This window comes from Hemiscyllium ocellatum, chromosome 6 (assembly GCF_020745735.1).
Source record: "Hemiscyllium ocellatum isolate sHemOce1 chromosome 6, sHemOce1.pat.X.cur, whole genome shotgun sequence".
NCBI lineage: Eukaryota > Metazoa > Chordata > Chondrichthyes > Orectolobiformes > Hemiscylliidae > Hemiscyllium > Hemiscyllium ocellatum.
In genome coordinates this window covers 66,343,571-66,357,458 of record NC_083406.1, presented here as the reverse complement: position 1 = coordinate 66,357,458, position 13,888 = coordinate 66,343,571, and the positions used below count along the sequence as shown (strand labels likewise).

Here is a 13,888-nt window from a genome sequence, read left to right as displayed (position 1 = left end):
CAAAGGTCATTCTGCCTTTGAAAGCAAATGAAACTAGATTTGCTGATACAGTAGCAAAAATACATGATAAGTGATTACAAAAAGTTAGGAAGAAACATTCATTCAGAACAAAAAGTGAAAACTCATAAAATGTTCATCAAACAGATTGAATAATAGGTTACAGTGTTTTCAAAGCATTATAGAATGTACAGGGGAAACAGGTCATTCATGCCATCAAGCTTGCAATCATGCTTTTTAGATAAATGCATGGTGCTGCATTTTGGGGAGCAAATCTTAGCAGAACTTGTACACTGAATGGAAAGGTCCTAGGGAGTGTTGCTGAAAAAAAAAGAGACTTTGGAGTGTGGGTTCATAGCTCCTTGAAAGTGGAATCACAAGCAGATAGAATAGTCAAGAACGCGTTGGTGTGCTTTCTTTTATTGGTCAGAGTATTGAGTACAGGAGTTGGGAGGTCATGTTGCAGCTGTACAGGATATTGGTGAGGCCACTTTTGGAATATTGCGTGCAATTCTGGTCTCCTTCCTATCGGAATGATGTGGCGAAATTTGAAAATGTTCAGAAAGGATTTACAAGGATGTTGCCAGGGTTGGGGGATTTGAGCTATAGGGAGAGATTGAATAGACAAGGGCAGTTTTCCCTGGAGCATCGGAGGCTGAGGGGTGACCTTATAGAGATTTATAAAATCATGAGGGGTGTGGAAAGGATAAATAGACAGAGTCTTTTCCCTGGGCTAGGAGAGTCCAGAATTAGATAGAATAGGTTCAGAGTGAGGGGGAAAGGTATAAAAAAGCCCTAAGGGGCAACTTTTTCATGCAGAGGGTTTTTTTAGATTAGATTACTTACAGTGTGGAAACAGGCCCTTCGGCCCAACACGTCCACACCGACCCGCCGAAGCGCAACCCACCCATACCCCAACATTTACCCCTTACCTAACACTACGGGCAATTTAGCATGGCCAATTCACCTGACCCGCACATCCTTTGGACTGTGGGAGGAAACCGGAGCACCCGGAGGAAACCCACGCAGACACGGGGAGAACGTGCAAACTCCATACAGTCAGTCGCCTGAGTCAGGAATTGAACCCGGGTCTCAGGTGCTGTGAGACAGCAGTGCTAACCACTGTGCCACCGTGCCGTCCACAACGCGTGTATGGAATGAACTGCCAAAGGAAGTGGTGGAGGCTCGTACAATTGCAACATTTAAAAGGCATCTGGGTGGGTATATGAATAGGAAGGGTTTTGAGGGATATGGGCTGGGCGCCGACAGATGGGACTAGATTGGTTTGGGATATCTGGTTGGCATGGACAAGTTGGACCAAGGGGCTGGTTTCCATGCTGTACATCTCTATGACTCTCTGCTTTTCTCAGTTAACATTTTATTCCTTTTATAGTGGGGTGGCAAAGCCAGCATGTATTGTCCATTTATTAGCCATTTAACATCCATCTCAAATTGCCCTTGAATTGACTGACTTTGCCATTTCAAAGATTCACTCACATGGTCGTGGGTCTGGAACCCAGCAGGAAAGGAAGGTGGCTTTCTGTTAAATTACTAAACCAGATGAGTTTTAACAGCAAACAACAATAGTTTCATGGTCACCATGTGCCAAGCTCTTTTTTTTTTAAAAAAAAGCAAAACATCCAGATTTAATAACTGATCGTAAATTCTACAAATTACCCTAGAGGGACTTGAACCAATATCTCCATAGCATTAGCTAAGTTTTCTGTGATATTAGTGACGTTACTACAATGCCACATCTCACTTCAGATATGATCTAATTTTTTTCTGAGCAATCTCTCCCGAGTAAATGAATTTATCGACGCCTGTGCAACAAAGTCTTGTGGCAGGAAAATACGAATTCTAACCTCATCCCTCTGTCAAAAATTCTGTGAAATACATAACCCTTGATTTTATCCTACAAGGACTCTGAATGGATTCATACAGAGGAAATTCAACAGCAAGGAGCCAATATGCATATCCCATGGTGTTTGAGTGTTGGAATTGCAGAAGTGGAATGTCAGAAGAGCAGGAAATTTGTAAAAGGAGAACTGCAGCACTGTGGGAAATTATAGATATAAGAGAGATGATGAAGGTAGGAAAGGCTACCATTCACAGTAATCCCCATTAAGGCCTCACACCGTGGCTCTTTTTATTCTAAGGCAGTCCCTTGAGATCTAGGATGACTTCCTTCTGCTCTGGCTTTGCAGACTTTGAGGTGACTAAATACTCTACTAGGTTCAAAAACCTTGCTATAGGGGTAGTAGCATTTGTTTGAAGAGTTGGGTAGGTGGGATACTCAGGATTTCATGCGCACCGTCAACCCTCCATACTTGGCCCATCGGAGATGCTCCAAATGGTTAGTACCCTTGGAGACACTTCCTTCTCCAGTTTGGATGGTCATATGCAAGGGATTCCCATGAATGCGTGGGGACTTTAGACTGTTTCCAGAAAGCTTTAAGTACAACCTTGAAACATTTCCTTTGTCCTTCTGGTAACAGCTTGTCATACTCACATGGAGTTTGTTCTTTTCATCTTTTGATCAGGAGTTCATTTCTAGAATCTATTCGGCCATCAAGTGTGCACTGATCCTCAAAAATTATCCCCCTTACCCTACCTCTGTAACCCTGTATTTCCCATGGCCAATTCACCTAAACTGCACATCTTTAGACTGTGGAAGGAACTGAAGCATCCGAAGGAAACCCACCGACACTAGGGAGAATGTGCAAACTCCACACAGACAGTCGGTCAAGGATGAAATCAAACCTGGGTCCCTGGTGCTGTGAGACAGCAGTGTTAACCACTGAGTTACCATGCCACGTGGAAGTTTTGGAACTTGTGTCTTGAAGGAGGACACTGACATTGGAATGAATATCCTGTCACTGGACTTGCTAGGTTTTGTGGAGACATCCACTGATCACATTTCTCAAGGGTTTTGAGATGCCTGCACTACAGTGTCCATGTCTTTGATACATCCAGAGGTTTAGGTAACAGGGCTGTTCTATAAACCAGGACCACAACCACAGGCTTGAGGTCTTTGTCATCAAACCCTCTGTTTCTCCGATGGCCAAGAACTGTGCTGACCTGCTGGAACTGAGGTTAAATTTCAGTGATGTTCTGCCTTCATTGAAAGGTGGTTCCCAAGGTGTGAGAATTGATCCACACTTCCAGTTGTTCACAGCAGACCTTGCTGATTGGAATATTGCAAAATTGGACAAGACTTGTAGAAGACGTTTGTTTAACCTATGGACCATTCTGTCATATACTTCCATGATGCATTCATGGGGCTTGACCTCGAGTGTATATATACACACATACACCATTTGCACATAGTAGTTTTGATGACCAAGGTTGGGTGGTCTTTGTTGTGAAAAGCATTTTGATTTGTATGCGATCTTTAAGAAATATGCTTATGATACAATCATTGTAGTATAACATATGCCCTGAATAAACACTCCATGTTACCACAGATCACTTGAAACATGACCAATATTGTCAGCTGTAAGCATGCTGCTATATTATAAATCTAAGAGTTATTTGCTAGCTTGGACACTTATGCACCTGATGAATGTAATGTCTGTACATAATGGTTACTTGTAACAAAATATCTGTTGGGATTCTTCAATACTGTGATATCCATATCCAGTTTCTTACATTGTCGGAGATAATATAAGCATAGCTATATCAGGTAAGATACCCTGCTGGAGGCAAAGTCACACCAGTTTTGGTTCTGAATTGGAGGTGACCAAGGTTGAACAATTTCCCACATTTCCTACAGAGAAAGTCCATTCTTCATGAATGTGTGATGAAGAGTTACAATAAAGAAGATGGAGAAGAAGGTTGGTGGGATGACATAGCCTTGTTTGATTCCAGTTTTCACGTGATTTGGATCTGCGGTAGATCAGTTGGCTTGGATCATGTCTTGCATGTTTCTGAGCAGCAGGTGGAGAAACAAAATGGCTACCAGTTACATGAGTCTACTCACTGCCTGCTTGCATTCGGATTATGAGCTGGATCATCTTGGCTTAATAGAAACTTTTCTATTTATTTCACTCTGCCACTTGCTATTACAGGGGTGAAGAGGATACAGGAAATAATCACGGGTGGAAAGACATAGAAGAGAAAAGAATAAACCAACAGGGTGCAGGGAAATGGAGTCACAGAAGGTGTGGAGGCCATTCAAACTATTGAGCTCACCTTTTCAAATTAAACTGTAATTATTCCATCTCACCCTCTAAGTACCACTTGAATGATTACAGAACTCTTTCCTTAAATATCTTAGCACATGACCAATAATCATTGATTACACAAATAAATGCTTCTCGTCACCAAGCCAGATGCAAGTTTGTTAGTGGTAGTGTTTCAATTTGAAATACTGCTTCAGATTAATCTTTGTAATTTTTATTATTATCTAAAGTACCTTAGGACAAGTTAACCTTTAAGTATGCTTTATAAATGGGAGTTGTTATATTTAGAATACTTCCTTTAGGTCTTCTTTCATTCATATCTTTGAAGACGCAAGAGTCCAAATTGTTGAAGGATTTCCTCATAACTCAATTCAATAATTACAGAGCCAAACATAAAAGAACAGAATAAAGAAAAATAGAGCAAGACAGATATTTAATGCCATGGAGATTGCCTGTTTGGAACAAAAATAGACCAAAGATACTTTTTTTTATATAATAGAGATCTCTATAATATTTCTCCCATAACCAATGCATTGACAAAGGTTTAGAACAGCAGAGTTACAGTCCATGTCACAAAAGATTTGTTGTTCAGAATCCTTGGATTGAAGTCAAATGGTGAGAAGGCTGTGCTCCAGGGCAATTGAAGAGCTAAAGGTAACACAGTCTGATGCAAACAACTAGAAGCCTGCTTACTCTGCACTAAAGCTGTTTTGCAACAAGGATGATTTGACAAGGAACATCAATTACTCTTACATCATCAGAAAAAGGAACATATTAAAAGATAAAATCACTGAGCTAAGTCAGAGGTGACCAAGTATATTATGACAGACATTAGGGATTTAAGAATGATTTTGCATGATCATTTACATTCCAAAGAAAGAAATACAGCAAATTGAATATCTGTTGAACCATTTTTCATTTAGGATCCCTCATAGTTGTTCACAGGAGCAGCACACAAAGACTGAAAATAACATTTGCATTTGCCTTCTATCCCACTTACTGGTTTTTGAACACCAAAGTGATGATTTATCTTACAAATGACAAAATATTGTGCATTTGTTTTTTTTTCAAAACAGTCCTTTGTATAATTTTAAATGGCATATTCAAGGCAGCCTGGAAATACAGAATAGATTGAGGGGTTAGATATTGTGTACATAGCTCTGAGGCCAGAATGGGGCTTGTTCATCCAGGAGCAGCAGCAGGACCAGCTCAGCTGGGGCTCAGTAGCACATGCATTGACAAGAAGTGGCTACTCTGCCATGAACAGGACTGCAAGAAGCTGGTGTAAGTGACAGGCTCATCAACACAGTCCAGGGCTCTGAAAGGATAATACCAGTCGGGTATGATCAGATTGGAGGTGCAAATGCCAGGATTTCCTTGTGCGCTGTAAAATATACCTTGCTTTGGGCTCCTTTTGCTAAAGATTTTGATCGACTGGGAAGCTACTGCTCAGACTAAAAGTTAGATTGGGCCCTAAGGATGACAAGGGCCTGATCTGCATATTTAAAGAGAGCCCTGCCAGCTCTTATGAGCAACTTAAACTGTGTCAAATTTGAATGAGAAAGGAGGACTCAAGTTCCTCACTTCCTACCTGTGCCTCCATCCCTCAGCCTAGTTTAACTCCTATGTTTAATCACAAAAATATTTACAAGGATGTTACTACAACCGGAGGGTTTGAGTTCTTAGGGGACTTCTTTAACTGGAGTGGAGAAGACAGGTGTGCCCTTATCAAGATTTATAAAATCATGAGGTGAATAGCAAAGGTCTTTTTCCTAGAGTGGGGCAATTCAAAACTAGCGGGCATCATTTTAAGATGAGAACAGAAAGCTCTAAAAGGGGTCTGAGGGACAACCTTTTCACACAAAGGGTGGTTCATATGTGGAATGAACTGTCAGAGGAAGTGGCAGATGTAAGTATGGTTACACCAACAAAAATACATTCAGACAGGCTACAGGAATAGAAAAGGTTTAGAGGAATATGCGCCAAATGCAGGTGGATAGGACTAGTTAAATTTGGGAAATATGGTCAGCATGAACAAAGTTGGATTGAAGGATCTGATTCTGTGTTGTATGACTCTCTAACTGTATGCAAAATTCAAGCTATATATGGACCACACATTAGAGTGATGCATGTATTGAACTCACTCCCCCAAAGGGTTGGACATGATGTTATTTAAATGTTAAAGAATAAAATACTAAAATAGGATGAGTTTAATAAAGGAAACAAATATTAAGATGTTGACATTTCAATACAGTTAAATGGGCCTCCTACCCTAACTTTGTTGTCTGTTGCCCATTTCTTAGAACGCATGATCATTTTAAGATCATCATGTGGCTGCCCATGAGTACCTCCACTATTTCTGATAGTTACTTGGCTGCCTTCTAATATCGCTCCTTACCAGACAAACATCAAATGGAGGCTGGGAATCCCTTAAGGTGAGGCTCAATGGGGAGTTATGGAGGCTGGAATATGAAAAATATTACCTTCCATTAAATATATTACCTCTTATTATTGGATCACACTACTGAGTCCAGGTTTGAGAAGTGGCAAGGAAACCAAAAGAAGAAATATACACTATTTTTAAAATTTGGCCTGGCTCATTGTTTAGGAGCCAATCCCAGCATTACTGGAATTGGCAGGGACAATCTCCTCCATGGGCAATTAGATGGATAGATTTTAACTGGCATGTGCCAGTAGGCAACAAAACACTTGGCCCTTCCTACTGGGTGGAAATTAGGGGTTCTCTGAGGAACTCCTCAAATGCTAATACAGCTCAGTGTTGAAGAATTCCAGCAGACACGGTCCACATACAATTTCGTGGATTTCTGCCGTCAAAACGTTGGGACCAAAATGTTTAGCGCCAGTCTGAACAAAAGAAAACATGGAAAAATTCCACATTCCTTCATCTTGTTCAATGAATGCACAGCATAAATGGCTATCATTAAAGCTGGTAAGAAGAAGAAAACTATTCCAGTTAATGCCTGAACACAATGCTGTCTGATCAGTTGGGACAAGACATTGGACACAATTCTGCAACATAGAAGAAAATACAGGAGACATGGTACAATAAAAATAAATAGAAAATATACCACCTCCCCATTGCCTTTTCCTCCAGGCTCCCCTCCTTTCAGTGACTAAGTCATATTTCATTGTACCTTCAAATAATATTATAGCGGTTTATAAAATCATGAGGGGCATGGTGAATAGCCAAAGTCTTGTCCCCAGCGTGAGGTAGTCCAAAACTAGAGGGTATAGGTTTAAGGTGAAAGGGGAAAGATTTAAAAAGGGACCTAAGAGGCAACTTTTTCATGCAGAGAGTGGTGCGTGTATGGAATGAGTTGCCAGAGGAAGTGGTGGAGGCTGGTACAATGACAACGTTTGTTATGGACCAGACCTGACCCCCTCAAAACATTTCAAGAAGGTATCCTGGACCCTAACTTTGCTAGCTATTTTAAGCAGCTGTAAAATGGATATTCCGGGAGAAATGTAGCTGGCCCAACCACTTTGTTTTAAACAAAACAGAATGTACTTACAAATTTACCAAATGAAATACAAACAAAAGAGAACACAATACAGAATAACTTGACTTATCTGAAAACCTAACTGACTATCCCAATGGAATGATGCTATTCCAAATACTTACAACAATCTCCATAAACACTCCTTGACAAAAACGGGTAAAATCAAACATGGGGTCTTACAGGAGAGGGACAGATATGGCCGAGGGATTCAGCATAGAGCACCTTCGTCCATGTAGCTGTTTCTCAAAAGTGACTGCCTGCTTTCAGTGAACAGCCAACCTGCTGAAAACCAAACCAAACCAGGTAGAAGCTGAGCTGGAAGAACTGGACACTCCCCTTTCATTGTACACGTGGTTTTTTAAAACTTGAAAGCATTCTCATGGAGTTAAACCCAGACGTTTTGGTGCTGCTTTTATGACCTCTCTGAAAGAAGAGTCAAGGACAAGTTAACCTTGTTAAAGGAGCAGCCTCGTCATACACTCAAAAAAGCATTTTGCCGATTACATGAATAGAAAGACTTTAGAGGGATATGGGCCAAGTGCTGGGAAGTGGGACTAAATCAATTTAGAATATCTGGTTGGATGGACGATTTGGACTGAAGAATTTGTTTCTGTGCTGTATGACTCTATGACTCAATCATTGGATCAGCAAATCAAGATTTGGTTTGATATCACATATGACATTGCATAAACCTAAATGGTAACCAATCAATCTCCTTGTTTAATGCTCATCCATTGAAGTGACAGGAAAAGTTATTACAAAATATATTGGTATTCTAACTATTACTGTTTTATGTTTTTCTATGGATTTTCTAACTCTTTCCTGAAGAAAGTATGTATAATTTTCCACTTTGTGGCCATTTTCAAAGAGTAGGCACAGGCAGGATGGCTGAACGGTGTTGTTCTATGCTGTACGCTGGATGGTTATGAAAAGGAAATGGATTCTATAATGGGCATTCGAGCTGCTCAGTGCATGGAGTTGAAATGCCCATCAGCCATGATTGAATGGCGGAGTGGACTCGATGGGCCGAACAGCCTTACTTCCACTCCAATGTCTTATGGTCTTATAACCTTCCAGGGTTACTGAAACTGAAGGCCATCCCTAAGACCCAACGTGGGCCATGATTACAAAGCACAGATGCATCCAAATGAAAATCTGTGTCACTAAAAAAAGCTTTATGTCTTTTGAATTATGGTTGATCACACTTAAATACTTACCTTTTCTTATGCTGGAAGTGGAGATGTAAAACACATTGAAGTCTGAAATACAGATCACATATACAGTTTGAATACCAATGTATTGTGATGGATTCTCCTGTCACTTTGATGGATAAGACTACATAAAGGAAACTGATTGTTCACAGGCCAGGTTGATGTCATCTCAGTGACAGGAAACCAAATCTTGATTTGAAGATCTGAGTCAGCCTCAGCTATTCAACAATGGTGGAAGACTAACAAAGACAGCTTAATTTTGCTCTTTTCCCAACAGCTTCTAGGGAGCATTTTCCAAAAACCTGCAGAAACCTGGTAGATTATGTAGCCAGAGCTGAAAATGTGTTGCTGGAAAAGCGCAGCAGGTCAGGCAGCATCCAAGGAACAGAAGGTTCGATGTCGAATCTCCTGTTCCTTGGATGCTGTCTGACCTGCTGCGCTTTTCCAGCAACACATTTTCAGCTCTGATCTCCAGCATCTGCAGACCTCACTTTCTCCTCGAAGATTATGTAGCCAGCCCTCTCAAGCAGCAGAATTCTGAAATCAATTGTAATCCTCCAAGCTCAGAATAATTAATTGAACATAGACTGAGAATTAAACCTAGGGTATTCTTGAGCTACATGATCCAGTACCACACAGTATGGTGCATGTATCCATTGAATCATTAAGGAAACCAAAATAATTCATTCATTTTCAGAAAATCTCAGAAAAATGCACATATTGATGTTCTTTTTCATACCATGTTGCAATGTCTCTCCATGCCCCAAGGTTTATCCTTGCTGAAATCAATTGTATATCAGTGCTTATGAAACTGAATTTATATTGCTTTTTTTTTTCCTTTTTATTCCTTATTTTCATAATATACATTATAAGATGAATGCGCACTTGTAATTTTATTCTTCATTTCAGAAGACATATTTTCAGAGGTCAAAATTAATTTCATATGAAGAAATGCAAAATAATCAAAAATATAAATTTCATAATTTTTGAGACAGACTACTGATCATACATTTAGATTTCAAGTATGAATTAAACTCAGACCCTCTGGCACACAAATTATGCAGACAACATACTGTGATAGCTGCCTTGCTTCCTGAACTAAAGCACCAGTTAAACTAAAAATCCCATTAAATCCTTCTTTGTAAATATACCGCAGATTCCAACTTCAAAATTTCTTTCTAATTAAGGTGAGTGCAATAGCGTGAGAGATTTCAGGTGAGTTTAATTTCAATAGCTAAGTGGTTTCTTGGTGATGTCCTTTTTGAAAGTTTACCATTGTGACAATGAAATTAAATGCTTTATCTGCAGTTTTCAGAATGTGTACATATTAGTGAAAACATTTAAACAGGTCAGTGAACAGAGCACTTTTATATTTAATGGAACACAGTATGTATTATTTCCACATTATAGCCAGCAACATACTGTATAAATTCTGAGAATAATTGAAGCCTCCCTCCACAACCAGCCTCACCACTCACATTGTATCAAATCATTTCTGACCTGTGCTAGCTATTTAGATTAGATGGCCAATTAGTTTCACTCCCTTGCTCTTCCCCAGAGGCCACCAAATACTTCCCTTTCTGAGAAAATAGTTCCACATTTCAACCTTCATATTTTGGAAGGATGGAATAATTCCAGGCTTCAATAAGTGAATGCTACCATCAGGTTCTCTTGCCTTCTCCTCCCCCTCTTTCTAACACTAATAGCTCCAAACAAAGTACTCGCTGGTTCCCCTCATTCAAAGCAAACTGTTGGGAATTTAACTCCAGATCCCATTCATCAGGACAGTTGTGATTGATACCAAAGGTGATATTCTCCAAGTCTGATTCAGAGTTTTTCCAATCAAACTGTTTTTAGGTACTTTCAGGATTATGGTTTAAATGGACACCCCATCATTGTCTTCTGTCCCCAACCTCTCCTGTTAATTTTCTGCATTCAGACACTGAAAAACCACCACCTGTCCAGCCTGAGGAAGAAGAACAGGAATGCACAAAAGAAGATACACTGTGCCTGAATCAACACTTGTAGACACCAGCAGAGCTATTGACTCTGTGCAGATCGTTCAGGTAGTATAGAATAGAGATCCTCATATTGTGAGTCACCAATCATGTGCAGCTTATAACTAAGCCACAGTAAAGGAGCATTTATGTGCCCGTACATGAAAAGGTGAGTTCTACTACAGTGCATAGAGTTACACAATGAGATGTATTGAATTCAATTAGCTTTATTTCCATACATACTCAAGTGAGTAAAGTGAGAAGTTTACAAATTGCTACTTACGGTGCAATCTTAGCCACAAGTACCGATTCTTAAGTGCAAGTTGTCATGAAAAAGCATTAGAAAAATTAAAAAAAATATACAAATTCCAGCACTACAGATCATGGGATTAAATTCAAAAATAGAGAAACATAAAGATCAGAACAACAGTCCTTCTAACCCAGTCCACACGAGCACTTTGCCTCCAGTCGGCACGGGGCCTTGATTCTAGATTATGTTGGGCTTCACCTCAAAGCTCTTGAGGCTAGGAACCACTCTGGAATCACATTGAGCCATGAAGTGCACACTGGGGCCACACCAATCTGGGAGACTACCACGTGCTGCTGAGAGACCGCCATGCTAAGTTGGGACCGCTATGTCGGGCTGAGAGACTGGCTGCAATACAGTCATTTCTCCCTGTCTAGGAACAAGGGCGATTCTAATTCCAAAGTGGCATAGACCATCAAGTGGAGATTGAAACCTATCCATTCCAGCATGGTAGTGGTGGCCAACCACATGCCATTAGACATGGACTCATCTGCAATATAATGTCTGATGGCCATGATTGTCAGCTCCCACTGCATCTCTTCTATATGTCACACAATGATACAGTGGCTCTGTGGTGATGGACCTCCTGTCTTCTGTTGGGTGGAGTGTTAATCAGATGAAGATCACTATGAGGCAAGTGGGAGGAGAGTGTAGCATGTCACTGTGTGGTAGACTGGGAAGAACGTGCGGCAGGTCAGGGTCACTATGAAACAGAATTGTAGGAGTGTGCAGCAGATCAGAATAGTTGCTGGCAGTCCTTTGATTCAAGGTTAGGGTTGCCAGTTGTCCTATGGTTTTTATGTGATTGAGCAGGCCAACTATCAACCAACAGATCTTTGAGCATGTGGAGCTGAATGTCCCATGACAGATGGATTTGCAACTGCTGTATTTCCTTCCAAATCTTTCCTTATTTGCTGATGTTCAGCCTTATCATTAGGGCATCTTGGATCAAACCATGATTCAGCTTGATGGGTAGATTGTTACCATTTGCTAGTAAGCTGCTCCCGGTCATCAATATTAAAGCTGCCACACTTAAGGGAGAACTATAAAATGTTTTTGATATATTTTTCTGTTCTACCCTGGAACGTTGGCGTTTGAGAATTGAAAAAGCAGGACCTGGTGGTGAAAACACTTTGGAACCATTTTGACACAATGCCCAGTCTCTCTTAGTTGATTTTAAAAGAAGTCTTAGTTACTGAGTCATGGAGGTGTACAGCACAGAAACAAACCATTTGTTCCAACTCGTCCATGCTGACCAGATATCCTAAATCAATCTAGTTTCATTTTCAATATTTGGCCCATATCCCTTTAACCTCTCCCTATTCATATACCAATCCAGATGCCTTTAAATGCTATAATTGTACCAGCCTCCACCACTTCTTCTAGCATCCCATTCTATACATGCACTATCCTCTGTGAATAAATTGCCCCTAAGGTCCCTTTTAAAGCTTTTCCCTCTCACCGTAGACCTATACCCTCTAGTTCTAGGCTTCCCCATACTGGAGAAGAGACCTTATCTGTTCAACCTCATGATTTTATAAACCTCTATAAGGTCATTCCTCAGCCTCCGATGATCAAGGGAAAATAGCTCCAGCATATTCGGCCTCTTCCTGTAGCTCGAACACTCCAATCCTGGTAACATCCTTGTAAATCTTATCTGAAAGCTTTCAAATCTCACAGTATCCTCCCTACGGCAATGAGAACAGAATTGCACACAGTATTCCAAAAATGGCCGAACCAATGTCCCGTATAGCTGCAACATGACATCCCACCTCCTATACTCAATGCAAGACACCGTGGGCGGCACGGTGGCACAGTGGTTAGCACTGCTGCCTCACAGCGCCAGAGACCCAGGTTCATTTCCTGACTCAGGCGATTGACTGCGTGGAGTTTCCACATTGTCTGTGTGGGTTTCCTCCGGTTTCCTCCCACAGTCCAAAGATGTGCAGGTTAGGTGAATTGGCCATGCTAAATTGCCCATAGTGTTAGATAAAGGGGTAAATGTAGGGGAATGGGTGGGTTGAGCTTCGGCGGGTTGGTGTGGACTTGTTGGGCTGAAGGGCCTGTTTCCACACTGTAAGCAATCTAATCTAATCTAATACCGACTTAAATGTTTGAGGAGGATGCTAATATTCATTCGACAATCCTTCCATTGAGTTCTGACAATGCTGTGGTGGTATTGCTAATGGAATTTCCATAGCCCTCTAAGTGTCCGTGCAGAAGTGTGGTCGTGACAACAACTGTTTTGCACATTAGTTCCTCAGTTAGTTTACAGAGGTCGTTGCAGTCAAACACTTGCTGTTGTAGCTAATAACAAGTGGAGTAAGCCCAGTTGGCCTAATGTTGGATTTCTTTGTAAAAGGTAGCCTTTTGGGCGGCATGGTGGCACAGTGGTTAGCACTGCTGCCTCACAGCGCCAGAGACCCGGGTTCAATTCCCGCCTCAGGTGACTGACTGTGTGGAGTTTGCACGTTCTCCCCATGTCTGCGTGGGTTTCCTCCGGGTGCTCCGGTTTCCTCCCACAGTCCAAAGATGTGCGGGTCAGGTGAATTGGCCATGCTAAATTGTCCGTAGTGTTAGGTAAGGGGTAAATGTAGGGGTATGGGTGGGCTATGCTTTGGCGGGTGTGGACTTGTTGGGCCGAAGGGCCTGTTTCCACACTGTAAGTAAT

General features: G+C 41.1%; 1 protein-coding gene across 8 annotated transcripts in view; it reads right to left on the bottom strand.

Annotated features, from left to right (window-relative positions):
• Positions 1–13,888, bottom strand: part of tenm4 (teneurin transmembrane protein 4) — a 452,208-nt gene that overhangs the window by 253,924 nt on the left and 184,396 nt on the right. For 4 of the 8 annotated variants that reach the window (XM_060826616.1, XM_060826618.1, XM_060826619.1 and 1 more), the window contains one exon: positions 13,371–13,399. The exons of the other annotated variants lie outside the window; for them this stretch is intronic. In XM_060826616.1, coding sequence (XP_060682599.1) covers positions 13,371–13,399 — 29 coding nt within the window. The remainder of the gene's footprint in view (positions 1–13,370; positions 13,400–13,888) is intronic. 8 annotated transcript variants of the gene reach the window in all.